General features: G+C 42.4%; 1 protein-coding gene across 1 annotated transcript in view; it reads left to right on the top strand.

Annotated features, from left to right (window-relative positions):
- Positions 1–21609, top strand: part of LOC139408380 (multiple epidermal growth factor-like domains protein 9) — a 77159-nt gene that overhangs the window by 41496 nt on the left and 14054 nt on the right. Inside the window, exon 3 of the mRNA XM_071152179.1 lies at positions 12445–12584. Within this exon, the coding sequence (XP_071008280.1) occupies positions 12445–12584 (140 nt within the window). The remainder of the gene's footprint in view (positions 1–12444; positions 12585–21609) is intronic.

Below are 21609 nucleotides of genomic sequence, written 5' to 3'. Positions count from 1 at the left end.
GGTTTAGTGGTGTCTGGAAAACTGCGTATACTTTTAATTTGCCCCAAATTTCCCAAACGGCCCACCCAACGAAGAAAAGGTGTGGAAAAATTCTATGAGAACACCGTGACATACACTCTGAATGATCTACAATGAGAACTCCCATGTTGGTCTTTCACAGTCAGGCCAATCTAAGCTGTACTGTGCTAGTAGGCTAATAGTAGGCCTACTTTTGAAACAGATAAACGAGGCTGTCAAATGACTCAGAAATTCACAGGTTTCAGATTTTTTCCATTATGTTCGGGTTTTCACTCAGTCACACGTTTTTAATAGAACATCCAATTTTGTTGTTTTTCTAAGGTCACAACAATACTTAAACCACATCAGGAGACAACTTTGGAAGTCTGGGAAGTTTTAGAAATGTACATTTGTTTTTAGTGTAGGTGTCCTTTAATTCCAAAGCAGACCCCTAGCACTGTTTGGTTAGCAGTGTTTCTGTAACACATTTGCAAAACAAATGGTCACTGTATTGATGCAAATAATCCTGATATCATTCTTCCAGGTATACATTTCTCACTTGGGTACACACTGGTTAAATCAGTGTTGTTTCCATGTCATTTCAATGGAATTACGTGAACCCACGTGGATTAGACGTTGAATTGACATCTGTTCCCAGTGGAAGATGACTGTAGGTAGTTAACATTTAATAGAGATGTTTTTGGGGGAAAGCCTTTCCATCTACCAGAAGACTGTTATAGTGCCTTCAGAAAGTATTCACACCTCTTGACTTTTTCTACATTTTGTTATAAAATGGGATTAAAATTAATTTGTCATTTTGTTTGTCAACAATCTACACAAAATACTCTGTCAAAGTGGATGAAATATTCAAACATTTGTAGTGTTTTATTTTTCATAAATATATTATCTTTAGGTAAGTATTCAACCCCCTGAGTCAATACAGCAATTTCAACTGTCAAATGTGTTTTTCTGGGTAAGTGTCTGAAAATATGGAGAGTGGTACTCAGTAATATGTTTGGGGCATATCCAATACAACACTTTGTATTCAGGACAGAGAGTGAATTGCTTTGCTACATTTTTTGCAGTATTACTTTAGTGCCTTGTTGCAAACAGGATGCATGTTTTGGAATATATTTATTCTGTACAGGCTTCATTCTTTTTAGTATTGTGGAGTAACTACAATGTTGTTGATCCATCTTCAGTTTTCTCCTATCACAGGGATTCAACTCTAGCTGTTTAAGTCACCATTGGCCTCATGGTGAAATCCCTGAGTGGTTTCCTTCCTCTCTGGCAACTGAGTTAGGAAGGATGCCTATATCTTTGTAGTGATTGGGTATATTGATACATCATTCAGTGTAATTAATAACTTCACCATACTGAAAGGGATATTCAATGTTTCTGTTTTGTTTACCCATCTACCAATGGGTGCCCTTCTTTGCGAGGCATTGGAAAACCACCTTGGACTTTGTGGTTGAATCTGTGTTGGAAATTCACTGCTCGGCTGGGGGACCTTACAGATGTGTGTGGGGTACAGAGATGAGGTAGTCATTCAACAATCATGTTAATCCCTATTATTATACACAGTGAGTCCATGCAACTTATTATGTGACTTGTTAAGAAAATATTTACTCCTGAACTTATATAGGCTTGCCATAACAAAGGAGTTGAATACTTATTGACTCAATACATTTCAGCTTTTCATTTTGTATTCATTTGTAAAAATGTGTAAAAACATAATTCAATTTTGACATTATGGGGTATTGTGTGTAGGCCAATGTAAAAAATGTAATCTAAATTAAATCAATTTTAAATTCAGTCTAACTCAAAAAAAAATTGAAAACGTCAAGCGGTGTGAAGACTTTCTGAAGGCACTGTAGGCCTATCATTAACATGGTTTTATTTTTCCTGCTTGAAACTGACATTTTACTTCATATTATGAGGCATGTCTTACCTTGCTTCAAAGTAGCCTATAGCCAAAATCCCACCATAGCAACATGGAGGCAATTGTTTTATAAAGACTTCCTCGTATGCGTACTGCTGTTCTATTGGTTTTCTTCCAACTTCCTTTTTTATTGTCTATCAGCCAAAGGCATCCTAGTCATATTAGCAACCGATAATAGTTGTTGCATCTTTAGATCTCACCTCTTTCTAAATTCCTTACGGATATTTCTAAACCGTGTGTGGTTGTGTGGTGAGCATTTTAGAAAGATGTTTTCCCCCAAATTGCATTTGGGAACATTCACGCGTAGGCCTAACGCTGTGTGCACATTGCTGCACTTTAAATGTGAAGAAATAATAGTTTATCAACATTTGAAGCTAAAAATTCTGATCTGTTCCATCAGCCCTATTAATTGATACAGCGTATACCTCCACTGCACTACTTTGATACACATCGTGGGGATTAAGAAGTGAGTACATTGAATGCCCACTGAAAAATAAGTGGGTATGTGGCGTATACCCTACACTACACCATGGTCTCCCAATTGAATAACAACCTATGGCTGGCCATTGGCCATGTTGCTCGCCCCCGTATCCCTGTGTCCATCCCCCAATCAGTCTCCGCTCTCAGCCGCCATCACAGTGCAGGGCGACCAGCGCCGGCCATGGTGTTGTTGCCATGGAAACCCCAACCCCTATTGCTCCTGTGGGGATAGGATGGAGTGAGTTGTGGCTCTGCAGGGTTTGGGGATTATGCCCAAGATGCATTAAAATAGGGTCTGTTCTCCCCTTATTAAAATAGGGTATGTTCTCCCCTTATTAAAATAGGGTCTGTTCTCCCCACATTGAAATAGGGTCTGTTCTCCCCACATTAAAATAGGGTCTGTTCTCTCCACATTAAAATAGGGTCTGTTCTCCCCTTATTAAAATAGGGTCTGTTCTCTCCACATTAAAATAGGGTCTGTTCTCTCCACATTAAAATAGGGTCTGTTCTCTCCACATTAAAATAGGGTCTGCTCTCCCCACATTACAATAGGGTCTGCTCTCCCCACATTAAAATAGGGTCTGTTCTCTCCACATAAAAGTGAAATATCTCACCGTGTGTACCAGCGAAGACTTGCGTAAGCATCAGAATGTAGGAACATAATGTTTTGCTGGGGGTTGTGCCAAACATTGCATCTGTTTACATTATCACCATGACACGTTGTGCTCTGCAGCTCCCTACATATTTAACATGGCTGAGAGAGAAAAGGATCAAAGGACTGGCGGTGCCTGTGACAGATCAGTGTCAGAGCAGCAGACCTGTAATAATAAGCTGAACACCCCTCTGTTCTACCACTGTGGACTCACTCCATACAAACACCAACAATACAGGACAAAGCTATTTCATTAACACCTTCATATGAATAGATTTGACCATGTTGAAATGTTAATGAATAGATATTGTATCTGAAATAGTATCTCCAAATATTTTGAACTGCCTAGGTGTACTCACTGCTCAAACATCTGGAGTGGAAGTGCTGGCCTAACTTAAGTGAATACTGCAAGTAAACACAAGGTGTGGAAATCTCCACGTAAATTACTAGACTTAATCTACTAGAGCTAGCGTAGTATTTTTATATGGAGAGAGTGATGCACCTTGATTTTAAACCAGCTCTGTGTACTTAGTATCCTAGCCCATGAAGACTACTGCAGTGACAGCCACACTACTGTTTAGTGAGAACACTGCACTTTGTAGTTTAAGATGGATTAAGATGCCAAACACATTTCCTCTTCCTCTCCCTCTCCTCTTCCTCTCTTTTCCTTGAATGAGGGGGAATCTCCTTCCTCGCTCTAGGATGCCCCATACATAATTTATGATCCCTTTATTAATTGAAGGTCTGTCTCCACCGTGTTTGTGTGTATATGTCTGTGTTTGTGGGCCAACCCACCCTCTTTTATGCATGAGTCTGTAGTAGTAGTAGTAGAACACATTTGTCTGGTGAAGTGAGGAGGTAAAACTCAAGACAGGCTATCTGAGACTGGGAGCAGTTAGTTTAGTCTGGTTTCAAACACTCCTAATGAGGCTCATCTGGCTCAGCTCTGACCACTGACCTTGTAGCCTGGTCCCAAGACTGTATTCCATATTTACACAGAAAGAGCAATTCCATTATACTGGGTGAATGCTGCAATAGACAAAGTACATAATATATGAGGACAATGCAGAGACGAACCATATAACTAGGCCTAATAAAAGTGTACTCTCTACAGGCAGTTCATGCACAATATATCGGTGAACATTTCGGAATAGTCTGATATTAGCTTAAATTGCCAACATCGGTATCGACCCGATGTCTAGTTTAACGCTGACGTGCAAAATGGATGTCAAAGCTGATGTGCAGACCTATATAACGTAGGTACATGACGTAATGACGATCTAGAAGAAAAAGAAACGCACACCTATTAAGACGAGGTGCTGGCTAGCGGAGTAGAAACTAGAAAATAAAAGAGAGCCGCACACTCTTGGAGCTCAGATGCAAAAATTGAATACCAACGTTTCAACGTATTCATCAGGGTATAATCACACAAACACTACGGGATGACTCATTTATATAGTGTCAAAAGACACAGGTGTGCACACTGTCATCACTACGGGATGACTCATTTATATAGTGTCAAAAGACACAGGTGTGCACACTGTCATCACTACGTTTGTGATTATACCCTGATGAAGACAGCTTGGCTGTCGAAACGTTGGTATTACATTTTTGCATCTGAGCTCCAAGAGTGTGCGGCTCTCTTTTATTTTCACATGACGTAATGACACCACGTAAAATGTTGCGCTACACGTGCAACACAGCATTCCTAAACTAGCCCACAATGTCTGCTGTGTGGATCGAGCAGTCATTTAAAAGAGTAAAAAAGTAATATTGCATGCTTATGAATGTGCTGGTTGTCATACCGCTGCTGCCATTTCAATGGCATTTGAGAACATGTTTGAAACTTGGAAACACACTAGCGAGCTCCTTTCGAACAACTGACTCGAGAAATAAGCTCATTAACTGCACCTGCAGCAGATGTGATAGCTTCTGTCATGGCATTGAAACGCCTGCTCAACAAAACTGCCGACACAGGCTGTGAACAAGCGATTCGGTGGCATTCTCTCTTTACTGTGTCGCTACCATGCTCGATGCTAGGTACAAGGACTGCTACTTTGATGCAGACAAGAAACAGGGTTAAAGTGAAATGTTACAGACACAGCAGGACAAGATGGAAACAGACACAGTGACAGTGTGCACAGAGGAAGAGAGACCACAGACAGACAGAGCTGAAACTTCACTGCTTGACATGTATGACATGCACTCCACACTGGCCTTTCCCACCTGGACAAAAGGAACACCTATGTGAGAATGCTGTTCATTGACTACAGCTCAGCGTTCAACACATTTGTGCCCACGTAGCTCATCACTAAGCTAAGGACCCTGGAACTAAACACCTCCCTCTAAAACTGGATCCTGGACTTCCTGACGGGCCGCCCCCAGGTGGTAAGGGTAGGCAAACACGACTCCAACACCGTCATTAAGTTTTCTGACGACACAATAGTGGTTGGCCTGATCACCGACAACGATGAGACAGCCTATAGGGAGGTGGTCATAGAACTGGCTGTGTGGTGTCAGGACAACAACCTCTCCCTCAATGTGAGCAAGACCAAGAAGCTGATCGTGGACTACAGGAAAAGGCGGGCCCGAACAGGTCCCCATTAACATCGAAGGGGCTGTAGTGGTGCGGGTCTAGAGTTTCAAGTTCCTTGGTGTCCACATCACCAACGAACTTTCATGGTCTAAGCACACCAAGACAGTCATGAAGAGGGCACGACAAAACCTATTCCTCCTCAGGTGACTGAAAAGATTTGTCAGATCTTCAAAAAGTTCTACAGCTGCACCATCGAGAGCATCACCGCCTGGTATGGCAACTGCTCGGCATCTGACCGTAAGGCACTACAGAGGGTAGTGCGTACAGCCCAGTACATCACTGGGGCCAAGCTTCCTGCAATCCAGAACCTATATAATAGGTGGTGTCAGAGGAAAGCCTATAAAATTGTCAGACTCCAGTCACCCAAATCATAGACTGTTTTCTCTGCTACCGCGGTACTGAAGCACCAAGTCTAGGACCAAAAGGCTCCTTAACAGCTTCTACCCCCAAGCCATAAGACTGCTAAACAATTAATCAAGTGGCCACCGGACTACTTACATTGACACCCCCCCCTTCCATTTGTTTTGTACACTGCTTCTACTCGCTGTTTATTACCTCAACTAACCTGTACCCCTGCACACTGACTCGGTACCGGTACCCCTATATATAATATAGCCTCATTATTGTTATTTCATTGTTACTTTAAAAATTTTTTTTTACTTTAGTTTATTTTGTAAATCTTTTCTTAACCAACTGCAGTTCAAGAAGAGTTAAGGGCTTGTAGTGAGCATTTCATGGTAAGGTGTACTCTTGTTGTATTTGGCGCATGTGACACATTGATTTGATGATGAAATCCTGGTTGAGAATAAAACGACTGAACAAATGAACAAAACAGCACTGCAAGTAAGTGAAAGAAATACGTTTTGATGATGTTTTACTGGTAATGGGGACATCTGCGAATGCCAACAACATAACTTTTTGTGGTGTGTGTGTTTAAAACCTTTATTTAGCTAGGCAAGTCGGTTAAGAACAATTTATTATTTACAATGACGTCCTACCCCGACCAAACCCGGACCACGCTGGGCCAATTGTGCGCCCTATGAGACTCCCAATCACGGCCGGATGTGATACAGCCTGGATTCGAACCAGGGACTGTAGTGATGCCTCTTGCACTGAGATGCAGTGCATTAGACCTCTGTGTCCGTGTGTAACTATTTCACTTCACTAGAATGCTAAAAGTCAGCTAAAATTGTAAATATCGGTTATCGGAATAGTTTTTTTTTGGCAAGGAAAATATCGGGTATCGGCCAAAAATGTAGTATCACTAGAAAAGACATAAGGTCAATTTAAACAGCATCAAAATATCATACGGTTGGCGTTCCAGGCGTTGCACACGTCAACCAATGTTTCGATCTGGCAGGCGACTGCAATGTAGTCAGCCTGGAACGCGGCCCATGTCTCTTCCCTTTGCATTGATCATGCCTACTGCAGCTCTCAGTTTAGAGTGCACTTGAGACAGGAACCTTATTTTTGTTCCCTTTTCATTGCCTGTTTTGTCAGCTAAGGATCAGCGACATGGAGGAACCTTGAAATCTTAAACCTCTTTGTGCCTTTTGCTTGCGGTGAAGAGGGCTTTTTCAGTAATGTGTAATGAGGCCTGAAGAAGATCCTTTAATGAAGAAATGGCATGACCTTGATTACGCAACCACTTACCGTTTCTGGGTCGTCTTGCTTTATTTTGATCTGTATAATGTCATTACTAGCACATGCATGTAGTAGCATACGTCACTCCTATGTTATATTACATGTCTGCATATCTGGAGCTTTCCTTTCACCCCAAGCAGATTTAAGAACCTGCCCCAATGCATAGTGCCAACTGTAAAGTTTGGTGGGGTTGTTTTCATGGTTCAGGCTGGGCTAGTTCCAGTAGGAAATTATAGACGATTCTGTGCTTCCAACCTTGTGGCAAGAGTTTGGGGAAGGTCCTTTCCTGTTTCAGCATGACAAAATATTTGTATTTTTTTTATTTAACCTTTTATTTAACTAGGAAAGTCAGTTAAGAACTAATTCTGCATGGACCTCGCTTTGTGGGCTCCCAAGTGGCGCAGCGGTCTAAGGCACTGCATTACTACAGCACCTGGTTTGAATCCAGGCTGCATCACATCCGGCCGTGGGAATATGGGAATAGGGCGGCTAAACCCATATCGTCATGACGTCCTACCCCAGTTGTGCGCCGTCCTATGGGACTCTCAATCACGGCCGGATGTGATGCAGCCTGGATTCGAACCAGGTGCTGTAGTGATGCCTCTTGCACTGAGATGCAGTGCCTTAGACCGCTGCGCCACTTGGGAGCCCACAAAGCAAGGTCCATACAGAAATGGTTTGTCGAGATCGGTGTGGAAGACCTCAACCACATCGAACACCTTTGGGATGAATTGGAGCGCTGACTGCGAGCCAGACCTAATCACCCTACATCAGTGCCCGACCTCACTAATGCTCTTGTGGCTGAATGGAAGCAAGTCCCTGCAGCAATATTCTAACACCTAGTGGAAAGCCTTCCCAGGAAGAGTGGAGGCTGTTATAGCAGCAAAGCGGGGACCAACTCCATATTAATGTCCATGATTTTGGAATGAGATCCTTGACGAGCAGGTGTCCACATACCTTTGGTCATGTAGTGTAGTATAGGACAAAATGCATCACTTCTCTGCCCCTTTGCTATAGTGTGGTAGGGTAATCAGACCAAAATGCTTGTTACAAGCTACTATCTCTACAGTGCTGTTATATCACATCTTTATAGCCTATGGTTTGGAGATGACAGCCGAGTAGACAGAAGCATGTCTAATCTACGAAATATATGATCAACTATTTGATTTTGTCTGTTAAGCTGTGTGCACTGAACTGACATGCATGATTGTTGCTGACACTCCGATGTTCAGATGAAGGGGATTTTTTTTAAATGACGGTTTGATGGTATTTTATCTTTTTGAATTGATAAAAGTTCTACATTTGTTTTATGAGTAGTACGTGAACCTAGGGTGACACCACATACAGTTGAAGTCGGAAGTTTACATACACCTTAGCCAAATACATTTAAACTAAATTTTTCACAGTTCCTGACATTTAATCCAAGTAAAAATTCCCTGTTTTAGGTCAGTTAGGATCACCACTTTATTTTAAGAATGTGAAATGTCAGAATAATATTAGAGAGAATGATTTATTTCAGCTTTTATTTCTTTCATGACATTCCCAGTGGGTCAGAAGTTTACAAGCACTCAATTAGTATTTTGTAGCATTGCCTTTGAATTGTTTAACTTGGGTCAAATGTTTCGGCTAGCCTTCCACGAGCTTCCCACAATAAGTTGGGTAAATTTTGGCCCGTTCCTCCTGACAGAGCTGGTGTAACTGAGTCAGGTATGTAAGGCCTCCTTGCTCGCACAAGTTTTTTCAGATCTGCCCACAAATAATTTTCTGTAGGATTGAGGTCAGGGCTTTCTGATGGCCACTCCAATACCTTGACTTTGTTGTCCTTAAGCCATTTTGCCACAACTTTGGAAGAAGGCTTGGGGTCATTGTCCATTTGGAAGACCCATTTGCGTCCAAGCTTTAACTTCTTGACTGATGTCTTGAGATGTTGCTTCAATATATCCACATCATTTCCCCCCCTCATGTATTTTGTGAAGTGCACCAGTCCCTCCTGCAGCAAAGCACCCCCACAACATGATGCTGCCACCCTCGTGCTTCACGGTTAGGATGGTGTTCTTCTGCTTGCAAGCCTCCCCCTTTTTCCTCCAAACATAACGATGGTCATTATGGCCAAGCAGTTCTATTTTTTGTTTCATCAGACCAGAGGACATTTCTCCAAAGAATACGATCTTTGTCCCCATGTGCAATTGCAAACCGTAGTCTGGCTTTTTTATGGCGGTTTTGGAGCAGTGGCTTCTTCCTTGCTGAGCGGCCTTTCAGGTTATGTCGATGTAGGGCTTGTTTTACTGTGGATATAAATACTTTTGTACCCGTTTCCTCCAGTATCTTCACAAGGTCCTTTGCTGTTGTTCTGGGATTGATTTGCACTTTTCGCACCAAAGTACGTTCATCTCTAGGATGCAGAATGCGTCTCCTTCCTGAGCAGTATGATGGCTGTGTGGTCACATGGTGTTTATACTTGCGTACTACTGTTTGTACAGATGAACACAGTCAACTTAGTGTATGTAAACTTCTGACCCACTGGAATTGTGATACAGTGAATTATAAGTGAAATAATCTGTCTGTAAACAGTTGTTGTAAAAATGACTTGAGTCATGCACAAAGTAGATGTCCTAACTGACTTGCCAAACTATTGTTTTTTAACAATAGATTTGTGGAGTGGTTGAAAAACGAGTTTTAATGACTCCAACCTAAGTGTATGTAAACTTCCATCTTCAACTGTACATACATACATTCTAAGTGATTTTCAATGGGTCTTTCTCCATTCTTTATACTGTTCAACCCAATTTTTTTAAATACATTTCTGAATTTCCTGTGCTCATTTATGGTAATTTCCACACTGCGATGTAGGGCTGCAAGATATGGGGCAAACAATCTAGGCCTTATTTTTAACCAAATGTTGCAGTTGCGATTTGACACTTAGGTGAACTGTTGGAATCATAAAAATATAATAATTATTATAATTATATAATTAATTTAATAGTGGGCACTTTGAATACAGTCTTTGACATGACAACGAATGAAAATGCCAGGGAGGAGTTATTGTGACAGGGTAGGAACCAAAGAGAAAGATCACATCGCGTCATTGGATGGCTGGGTGCCAGCAGCGTTTTGCATGCGCCAACAGAAGTGGAGCAGACATTTTCTCTCTCTCCTATTGAAGAAGCTATCGTCCGGTTGAAATATTATCAATTATATATTGTAAAAACAACCCGAGGATTGATTATAAAAAACGTTTGACATGTTTCTAACTTTACGGATACTATTTGGAATTTTCAACTGCCCGGTCGTGACCGCTCGAGCCTGTGGATTTCTGAACATAACGCGCCAACCAAATGGAGTTATTTTGGATATAAAAATAATCTTTATGCAACAAAAGGAACATTTATTGTGTAACTGGGAGTCTCGTGAGTGCAAACATCCGAAGATCATCAAAGGTAAGCTATTCATTTTATTGCTTTTCTTACTTTTGTGACCAATCTACTTGGCTGCTAGCTGTTTGTAATGTTTTGTCTGCTGAGAGAGATATCCTTAAATAAACGCTTGGTATGCTTTTGCCGCAAAGCTTTTTTGAAATCTGACACGCCAGGTGGATTAACCTCTCTGATCTCCCCATCCCGGATCCGGTATCAGGAATACAGACTCAAGCTCATTACCATAACACAACGTTAACTATTCATGAAAAACGCAAATGAAATGAAATAAATATGCCATCTCTCAAGCTTAGCCTTTTGTAAACAACACTGTCATCTCAGATTTTCAAAATATGCTTCTCAACCATAGGAAAACAATAATTTGTGTAAAAGTAGCTAGCTAGCGTAGCATTTAGCATTAGCATTAGCGTTAGCATCCTGCACGCAACATTTCAACAAAAACATAAAAGCCTTCAAATAAAATAATTTACCTTTGAAGAACTTCTGATGTTTTCAATGAGGATACTCTCAGTTAGATAGCAGATGCTCAGTTTTTCCAAAAAGATTCTTTGTGTATTAGAAATAGCTCCGTTTTATACATCACATTTGGCTACCAAAAAAACCCGAAAATTCAGTCCTCAAAACGCAAACTTTTTTCCAAATTAACTCCATAATATCGACTGAAAACATGGCAAACGTTGTTTAGAATCAATCCTCAAGGTGTTTTTCACATATCTCTTCATTGATATATCGTTCTTGGAAGCATGGTTTCTCCCCTCAATCAAATGGAAAAGTACAAGCAGCTGGCAATTGCGCACCGAATTCCACGCAGGACACCAGGCGGACACTTGGAAAATGTAGTCTCTTATGGTCAATCTTCCAATGATATGCCTACAAATACGTCACAATGCTGCTAACACCTTGGGGGAACGACAGAAAGTGTAGGCTCATTCCTTGCGCAATCACAGCCATATAAGGAGACAATGGAAAACAGCTTCAGAAATTCTGCTCATTTCCTGGTTGACGCATCATCTTGGTTTCGCCTGTAGAATGAGTTCTGGGGCACTTACAGACAATATCTTTGCAGATTCTGAAACTTCAGAGTGTTTTCTTTCAAAAACTGTCAAGAATATGCATAGTCGAGCATCTTTTCGTGACAAAATATCGCGCTTAAAACAGGAACGTTTTTTATCCAAAAATGAAATAGCGCCCCTAGAGATCAAAGAGGTTAACAACAAGCTAAACTGTGTTTTGCTATATTGCACTTGTAATTTCATGAAAATTAAATATTTTTAGTCATTTTATTTTAATTTGGTGCTCTGCAATTCGGCGGATGTTGACGAAAATGATCCTGCTAACGGGATGGGTGCATCAAGAAGTTAAAGTAATTTTTACCCATATGTTTTTGGGCTCATTTCTGGAGCTGATCATTATGTTTTAAGTGTTATCATAATTTTATTTTCATACATTTTGAGTAGAATGTCTGTTTAAAAAGTCACCAGAACTAAGCTTCAGTCCTTCTATATGGGACCCCGGACTCACTGTTACTTCAGGAATTCAACCAGTGTTCTCATTAAATGTGAGTAATGTGCTTAAGTGTGTGTCTGTAACTGTGACATGCTCAATTTGGCTACACCATTGTAGTGTATATTTTAAGCAGGCATTATGAGAACCCAGGGGTCCTGACTGAAGTGTCACCAGCGTTCTGTTCTTTCCACAGCTCTGGGATGTGCGTGTGTAAGACAGGCGTATACGGTGACAAGTGTGACGATTGCCACCCAGGTTTCTTCCGGTTCAGCAGCACGGGTTGCCAGCCATGCCAGTGCAATAATCACTCCAGCTACTGCCACCCACAATCAGGTGAGTCACCCTCGCTGTGCCCAAGGTTGAAACAAATGTCTGCCATGGCCTCTACTCTATGCCAGGGCTGTGCAGACTGCAGAGAAGCCACACATTTGCACAGATGCAGAAATGCATTAAGCAAACTAACTTTTATTAATCAAATTAACTCTAGGTAAGCATTTTCCATGAAATCATATTCGTAACATGTCCCCAACAGAGCTGTTTATGCAGTTAACACGAAACAGCATTAGTTGTAATGTAACGGTAAAAAAAACTGCCATATTGACTTCTCCTCCGGAGAGATTCACTCCCATGCTGCCTGCTGACAGACTGTTTGGGGAGTTGCAGTGATTTGATTTGTATTCACACTGTGTGATATTGCCTTGGCCTTAAAAGAAAAAAGAAAAAATCTGTCGGCTGTTAAAATGAGTTTGTCGACCACAGCCAACGTAGCTCCCATTCCGCTAATGAGGAAATGCCAGAGTCATCACTCCGCTGCAATCACTGTGATAAGCATTTTCGCCTGTTCCCTTTCGCTTTTCCATGGTTCACAGCTGGGCAGAATGGCAGGCCTAAGTACGTGCAGCATGATAAGCAAATTACGCACCTTTCCTCCTACACACATTAATGAGTATAGATCTGTATATAATGACGAGATGCCGATGCCCTAACAATGGGAGTGGTTGTCCCAAAGGCGGAAAGGCAGGTGACAATTGTAGGGCCAAAATAAGCCCATAGAAACGCATTGGGCATATTTTTGGACAGATTTTGGCGAGAGTGAAATCACACACACATCTTCTCTGTTTACACACACATGCCGAGCCCCTACCCCCGCCACTCACAGCAACAAAGATGAGAGATCACTTCTTCCCCTCTGACAAATGGTTTCAGTTCACTATTTGCATTTGAGATTTGGTCGAACAGAATCGGTCATATGGAGACCCAAACACATTGTCATTATTTTACTGTATTAGAGTTAACCTTTCTAACGAATGTTTACGTCTCAACTCATCAGATTACATGCCGAGCAGACACTACTAAAACGGGAGTATCAAACAACTTTGATTTTCGAAAATGAATGCTCACTTTGTCGCGCACGGCTTTGCGGTACCACGTACCCGTTATACTAGCTGTCTAGTCTGTGTTTTAAACACAATTATATAAGGAATTGGCAACTCGTTCTCATTCTGAGAAATAAGGTAGGCCACTTGATTTCAACATCTGAACAAAGTGTACAGGTTAGCATCCTTTTAAACACTTTGAGACGGACAGAAGGGTGTGTTCATAACCATTCAACTGTTCTGCCTTGTTAGCTATCAAATGGATCAAAGTTGGCTAAACTAGAAATATAAATATTATTTGGCTACTCGCTATCACGTGGGCTTGTGCTTCAGATATTGTTTGAGACCTGTGTTAATTTCCTATAATGCCTTCCACAAGAAGTTAGAATTGGGCTGTTAGAGAATGTGCATTATGCTTGGTTCAAAAAAGCAGCTTAAACTATTTTGATAAAATATACTGAACATAAATATAAATGCAACATGTAAAGTGTTGGTCCCATGAGCTGAAATATCCCAGACATGTTCCATACGCTCAAGAAGCATATTTCAAATGTTGTGCACACCTGACAGGTGTGGAATATCAAGAATATTAAGCTGATTAAACAGCATGATTTAATTAAGCAATAATGTCAGAGGCGGTGTGGTATGTGGCCAATATACCATGGCTAAGGGCTGTTCTTAGGCACAACGCAACGCATGGTCACCAATGTAATTAGAGCAGTAAAACTAAATGTTTTATCATACCCATATGGTATACGGTCTGATATACCATGGCTGTCAGCCAATCAGTATTCAGGGCTCGAACCACCCAGTTTATAATCAGGGACAATAAAAGGCCACTCTAAAATGTGCAGTTTGTCACACAACCCAATGCCACAGATGTCTCAAGTTTTGAGGGAGCGTGCAGTTGGCATGCTGACTGCAGGATTATCACCAGAGCTGTTGCCAGAAAACTGAATGCTCAATAAAACGTAGTTTTACAGAATTTGGCATTATGTCCAACAGGCCTCACAACCGTAGACCACGTGTAACCAGGCAGTGGGTGGGCCTGGCTTCCAAGTGGGTATGTCTATGCCCTCCCAGGCCCACCCATGGCTACGCCCCTGCCCAGTCATGTGAAGTCCATAGATTAGGGCCTTATTCATCTATTTCAATTTACTGATATCCTCATATGAACTGTAATTCAGTAAAATCATTGAAATTGTTGCATGTTGTTTTTATATTTTTGTTCAGTATAATTCAATTATTAGTGGGTCTTATGGTTGTGGAAGGCTTATATTAAGCCTAGGTATAATTTCACAAGCCCTGAATTCATTAGATTATTGACGACTGTTTTAAATGCAGTGTATTTGACTTTTAGTTGTACAACAAAGCTAATATATAGAACTTTTTTTTTTATCGAGATATACATTGCCTTCGGGAAGTATTCAAAACCCTTGCCTTTTTCTACATTTCGTTACGTTACAGCCTTATTCTGAAATGGATTGAATAAAACAATTTCCACAGCAAGCTACACACAATGCCCCATAATGACAAAGCAAAAACAGGTTTTTGGAAATGTTTGCACATTTATTAAAAATAAAAAACATTCCTTATTTACATAAGTATTCAGACCCTTTGCTATGAGACTCGAAATTGAGCTCAGCTGCATCCTGTTTCCATTAATAATCCTTGAGATGTTTCTACAACTTGATTGGAGTCCACCTGTTGTAAATTCAATTGATTGGACACAGGCCAAAAACCAAGCCATGAGGTCAAAGGAATTGTCCGTAGCGCTCTGAGACAGGATTGTGTCGAGGCACAGATCTAGGGAAGGGTACCAAAATATTTCTGCAGCATTGAAGGTTCCCAAGAACACAGTGGCCTCCATTCTTAAATGGAAGAAGTTTGGAACCACCAAGACTCTTCCTAGAGCTGGTTGCCTGGCAAAACGGAGCAATCAGGGGAGAAGGGCCTTGGTCAGGGAGGTGACCAAGTTCCCGATGGTCATTCTGACAGAGCTCTAGAGTTTCTCTGTGGAGATGGGAGAACCTTCCAGAAGGACAACCATCCCTGCAGCACTCCACCACCAGCCTTTATGGTAGAGTGGCCAGACATAAGCCACTCCTCAGTAAAAGGCACATGAGAGCCTGCTTGGAGTTTGCCAAAAAGGCACCTAAAGACTCTCAGACCATGAGAAACAAGATTCTCTGGTCTGATGAAACCAAGATTGAATGCCAAGCGTCACGTCACGTCTGGAGGAAACTTGGCACCTTCCCCTTGGTGAAGCATGGTGGCAGCATCATGCTGTGGGGATGTTTTTCAGCTGCAGGGACTGGGAGACTACTCAAGGTCGAGGCAAAGATTAACGGGGCAATGTACAGAGATCCTTGAAGAAAACCTGCTCCAGAGCGCTCAGGACTTCAGATTAGGGCAAATGTTCACCTTCCAACAGGACAACGACCCTAAGCACACAGCCAAGACACTGCAGGAGTGGCTTCGGGACAAGTCTCTGAATGCCCTTGAGTGGCCCAGCCAGAGCCTGGACTTGAACCCGATCGAACATCTCTGCAGAGACCTGAAAATAGCTGTGCAGCTACGGTCCCCATCCAACCTGACAGAGCTTGAGGATCTGCAGAGAAGAATGGGAGAAACTCCCAAAATACAGCTATGCGAAGCTTGTAAGCGTCCTACCCAAGAAGACTCGAGGCTGTAATCGCTGCCAAAGGTGCTTCAACAAAGTACTGAGTAAAGGGTCTGAATTCTTATGTAAATGTGATTTTTCAGTTTTTTTATAAATTACCCAAAGTTTTTTTTTTTTTTTTTTTTTTTTTTTTTTTTTTTTGCTTTGTCATTATTGTGTGTAGATTGATGACAGGGGAAAACAATTTAATCCATTTTAGAATAAGGCAGTAACCTAACAAAACATATAAAAAGTCAAGGGGTTCGAATACTTTCCGAAGGTACTGTATATCATGAATCGCCCATAAGTTAAAAAAAACTCTGATATTTCGGCCATACTGTATCACCCAGCCCTACGGTATACACAAGGCACTCATAATACCAGTCATGTGAGTGTTGCAGTGTCATTCATAACGCCCTTTATAACACATCACTGGTCTACGACTATTATGGACCTGTTTTGACTTTCTGTGTATATTGGGCATTGGCCACACACAGTGTTGTCAAATAGAGAAATGCGTCAATTTAGAGACAGTAGCCAAGTTAATGCCATGGTAACGATACTGTTTTGTGAGTGTTGATCTGGACAACGATAACTGCATCTATACAGAAGAGGAAGTAGAACCGATACCCTCCCAGCTCATGTTGACTACCATGAAGTAGCATACATTTCAAGCTTATGCAATGCTTTTCAATGCTTGAATGCTAGTCTTGAGTCATACAATCAATATTCTTCACGAGGGTTGAAAAATCTAGAAATCCTAGATGGAGGATTCCTGGAATGAGGAGGGAGTAAGAAGGGAGGGACTCCTCCTCTCACCAGAATTTCGACTGCTTGCCGCCCCAGCCTTAGAATAGGGTGTGTACTGTACGGTCCAGTTACTCATCTTTCTCACTCTCAGATCACCCGTGACCTCTAGCCTGGTCCCAGATCTGATGCCATGGGAGTTGGCTATACAGTACAAACACACCAGGCCTTCTGAGCACAGGTCAGAATAGCAGAACTCTCCGGAGAGCTGGTTGCCTCAGTGGGCCTAGGGCAGTCACCATCTTTGAATACAGGACATGAACAGGAGACCTAATGATCCATCGCCATCTTTGTTCTGGGTCCCAGGGGATGCCAGGGGGCCTTGTGTAGGAAAATCCCCAGCGGAGGTGTCTTACAAGGGGGTTTGTCTTGGTAGACACAGCCCCTTTGATCCCTGCCTTCAAAGACGGATTGGAATAAAAGACACCCTTGCCTAGTGCCTCCTAAGCTCATACCATTATGTCTCTTTGTGTGTCAGACTGTCGGGGAAATATGCTCTTCATCTGGTGTGCTGCTACTACTACGGAGAAGCAGTTTGAGGCCAATGTATAAGAAAAATTGGATGTCAAGACTGAAAGCTCAAAGCAATCGAACCTCCATTGCGGTATTTACACAGGCATTTTCTTGCCATGATCAAACAAAATCTCAGAATGGTTTGCCATTGTAAAAACCTACTGATTTTAAGATCACTTTATTGGTCAATTGCACTCAAGGTCAAACTGTAATTTGACTTCCGCTTGTAATTCAACCCTTCCGAAAGGCACACATGCAAACACATACAGGTTTTTTGAGAGTTGCTGGGGGCTGTTGTGGGGGGTTAAGTGCCTTTCTCAATGAAACAATGGCAGGCAATGGCATCTAGGATTTGATACCAGAAACCCTCTGGTTGCCAGCTCACGTCCCGCCAGATTTTTCCCGGGATTTGAACTGGCAAACCTCCGGTTGCTGGCTCAACTCATTGATCACTAGGCCACCTGCCACCCAACTGATGCTACCAGTTAGAGCCTACCATGGAGGACAATATCAGAATGACAGGTGGGCAGATGTGAACAAGACACTGCGATAATAATAGTAATATAATGTTATTCTTAACAATTTATGGACTCAGAGCATTTCCCTTAAAAATATTAAAACCTGGTGGTGGAGACCAGGGAAGGAGGTTGCACAGCGGTATAATGTACTCCCACTACTGTACTTTAAATATACCACAACTATAACCTGTCGTCCCCATCACCACATGCAATGACATCGGCATAGTTAGTCCTACTATGTAAGCCAAAATACCAGATGTGGGTTCAACTACTAAACTCTGCAAAAAAAGAAACATCCTCTCACTGTCAACTGCGTTTATTTTCAGGAAACTTAATATGTGTAAATATTTGTATGAACATAACAATATTCAACAACTGAGACATAAACTGAACAAGTTCCATAGACATGTCACTAACAGAAATTGAATAATGCGTCCCTGAACAAAGGGGGGGTCAAAATCAAAAGTAACAGTCAGTATCTGGTGTGGCCACCAGCTGCATTAAGTACTGCAGTGCATCTCCTACTCATGGAGTGAACCAGATTTTCCAGTTCTTGCTGTGAGATGTTACACCACTCTTCCACCAAGGCACCTGCAAGTTCCCGGACATTTCTGGGGGGAATGGCCCTAGCCCTCACCCTCCGATCCAACAGGTCCTAGACGTGCTCAATGGAATTGAGATCCGGGCTCTTCGCTGGTCATGGCAGAACACTGACATTCCTGTTTTGCAGGAAATCATGCACAGAGCGAGCAGTATGGCTGGTGGCATTGTCATGCTGGAGGGTCATGTCAGGATGAGCCTGCAGGAAGGGTACCACATGAGGGAGGAGGATGTCTTCCCTGTAACGCACAGCGTTGAGATTAACTGCAATGACAACAAGCTCAGTCCGATGATGCTGTGACACATTGCCCCAGACCATGACGGACCCTCCACCTCCAAATCTATCCCGCTCCAGAGTACATGCCTCGGTGTAATGCTCATTCCTTCGACGATAGACGCGAATCCGACCATCACCCCTGGTGAGACAAAACTGTGACTCGTCAGTGAAGAGCACTTTTTGACAGTCCTTTCTGGTCCAACGGCGGTGGGTTCGCCTATTGCGGACAGTCTGAGCACTGATGGAGGGATTGTGCTTTCCATGTATAACTCGGGCAGTTGTTGTTGCCATCCTGTACCTGTCCCGCAGGTGTGATGTTTGGATGTACCGATCCTGTGCAGGTGTTGTTACACTTGGTCTGCCACTGCGAGGACGATCAGCTGTCCATCCTGTCTCCCTGTAGCGCTGTACGGACTTTGCAATTTATTGCCCTGGCCACATCTGCAGTCCGCATGCCTCCTTACAGCATGCCTAAGGCACGTTCAGGCAGATGAACAGTGACCCTGGGCATCTTTCTTTTGGTGTTTTTTAGAGTCAGTAGAAAGGCCTCTTTAGTGTCCTAAGTTTTCATTACTGTGACCTTAATTGCCTATAGTCTGTAAGCTGTTAGTGTCTGAACGACCGTTCCACAGGTGCATGTTCATTAATTGTTTATGGTTCATTGAACAAGCATGGGAAACAGATTTTAAACCCTTTACAATGAAGATCTGTGAAGTTATTTACATTTTTTACGAATTATCTTTGAAAGACAGGGTCCTAAAAAAGGGACGTTTTTTTTTTGCTGAGTTTATTTGAAATAATTTCAAATACACTACATGACCAAAAGGATGTGGACCACGTGCTCGTCGGACATCTCATTGCAAAATCCTGGGCATTAATATGGAGTTTTTGCTGCTATAACAGCCTCCACTCTTCTGGGAAGGCTTTCCGCTAGATGTTGGAATATTGCTGCGGGGCTTGCTTCCATTCAGCCAGAAGAGCATTAGTAAGGTTGTGCACTGATTTTGAGTGATTAAGCCTGGCTTGCAGTCCATGTTCCAATTCATCCCAAAGGTTTCAATGATGTTGAGGTCAGGGCTCTGTGCCGGCCAGTCAAGTTCTTCCACACCGATCTCGACAAACCATTTTTGTATGGACCTCACTTTGTGCATGGGGGCATTGTCATGCTGAAACCGGAAAGGACCTTCCCCAAACTGTTTCCACAAAGTTGGAAGCACAGAATCTTCTTAAAAGTAATTGTATGCTGTAGCGTTAAGATTTCCCTCCACTGGAATTAAGGGTCCTAGCCCAAACCATGAAAAACAGCCCCAGACCATTATTCCTCATCCACCAAACTTTACAGTTGACACTATGCATTTGGCCATGTAGTGTTCTCCTGTCTGACTGCCAGGGAACGCGTTTCCACTGCTTTAGAGTCCAATGGCGGCGAGCTTTACACCACTCCAGCCGACTCTTGGCGATGCGCATGGTGATCTTAGGCTTGCCTGCGGCTGCTCTTCCATGGAAACCCATTTCATGAAGCTCTTGTGCTGACATTGCTTCCGGAGTCAATTTGGAACTCTAGTGAATGTTGCAGCCGAGGACCGACCATTTCTATGTTCTATGCTCTTCAGCACTCGGTGGTCCCGTTCTGGGAGCTTGTATGGCATACCACTTCACGGCTTAGCCGTTGTTGCTCCAAGACGTTTCCACTTCACAATAACAGCACTTACAGTTGACCAGGGCAGCTCTAGCAGGGCAGAAATTTGACAAACCAACTTGTTGGAAAGGTGGCATCCTATGACGGTGCCATGTTGAAAGTCACTGAGCTCTTCGGTAAGGACATTCTACTGCCAATGTTTGTCTATGGAGATTGCATGGCTGTGTGCTCGATTTTTTTATTATTATTATTATTTTTTGCAACTGTCAGCAACAGGTTTGACTGAAATAGCCAAATCCGCTAATTTGAAGGCGTGTCCACATACTTTTGTATATGTAGTCTACTTCAGTGGTGCTTGATTGAGCTTGCATGTTGCAATGGAACCAATTAATAAGTCCCTCACATGCAAACCCTGTCCCCTGGCACACCAGGTGAAATAAAATGCTCTGATATATACAGAGCTCAACTGAGTAAACTAACAGCAAAGTCTGACACTAAAAACGACTGCTATTCGTTTAGGGGGTCCATAGGGCCCAAAGAGCAAAACTTTTTCCGAGCCAGCTGGTCAGCTTTACGACTTCAACTGATGTGGGTTTTTCTATTGGCATTCATTCACTTTCAAGAGCAACAGAAAATTGTAATCCCACCACCTCACCAGCCACTGCTGTGAGGCTTAGCCCTATGCTGAAAGCAGTGGCCTGATTGAGTAGCATGAAATCATGTGGCTGTTGCCAAGCCTCTGTCCAAATCAATATACCTGTCTACAATGAAGTCATCCTGTCCACAATTAGGTCAGTCAGATAAGGCCAACTGTCACGAAGCAATCAGGTGTTAAATAGATATATATTAGCAGAGGGATTTGTTGTGGTGAAAAAGGTGCTTAAGCACTGAACCGCCGTCGGCGTGGCGAGTAACCTAAACCCGCTACTGCTAACAATGCTAATTTAGCATGATACTTGCTCCTCG

This window comes from Oncorhynchus clarkii, chromosome 5 (assembly GCF_045791955.1).
Source record: "Oncorhynchus clarkii lewisi isolate Uvic-CL-2024 chromosome 5, UVic_Ocla_1.0, whole genome shotgun sequence".
NCBI lineage: Eukaryota > Metazoa > Chordata > Actinopteri > Salmoniformes > Salmonidae > Oncorhynchus > Oncorhynchus clarkii.
This window is presented reverse-complemented; position numbering and strand designations above follow the sequence as displayed.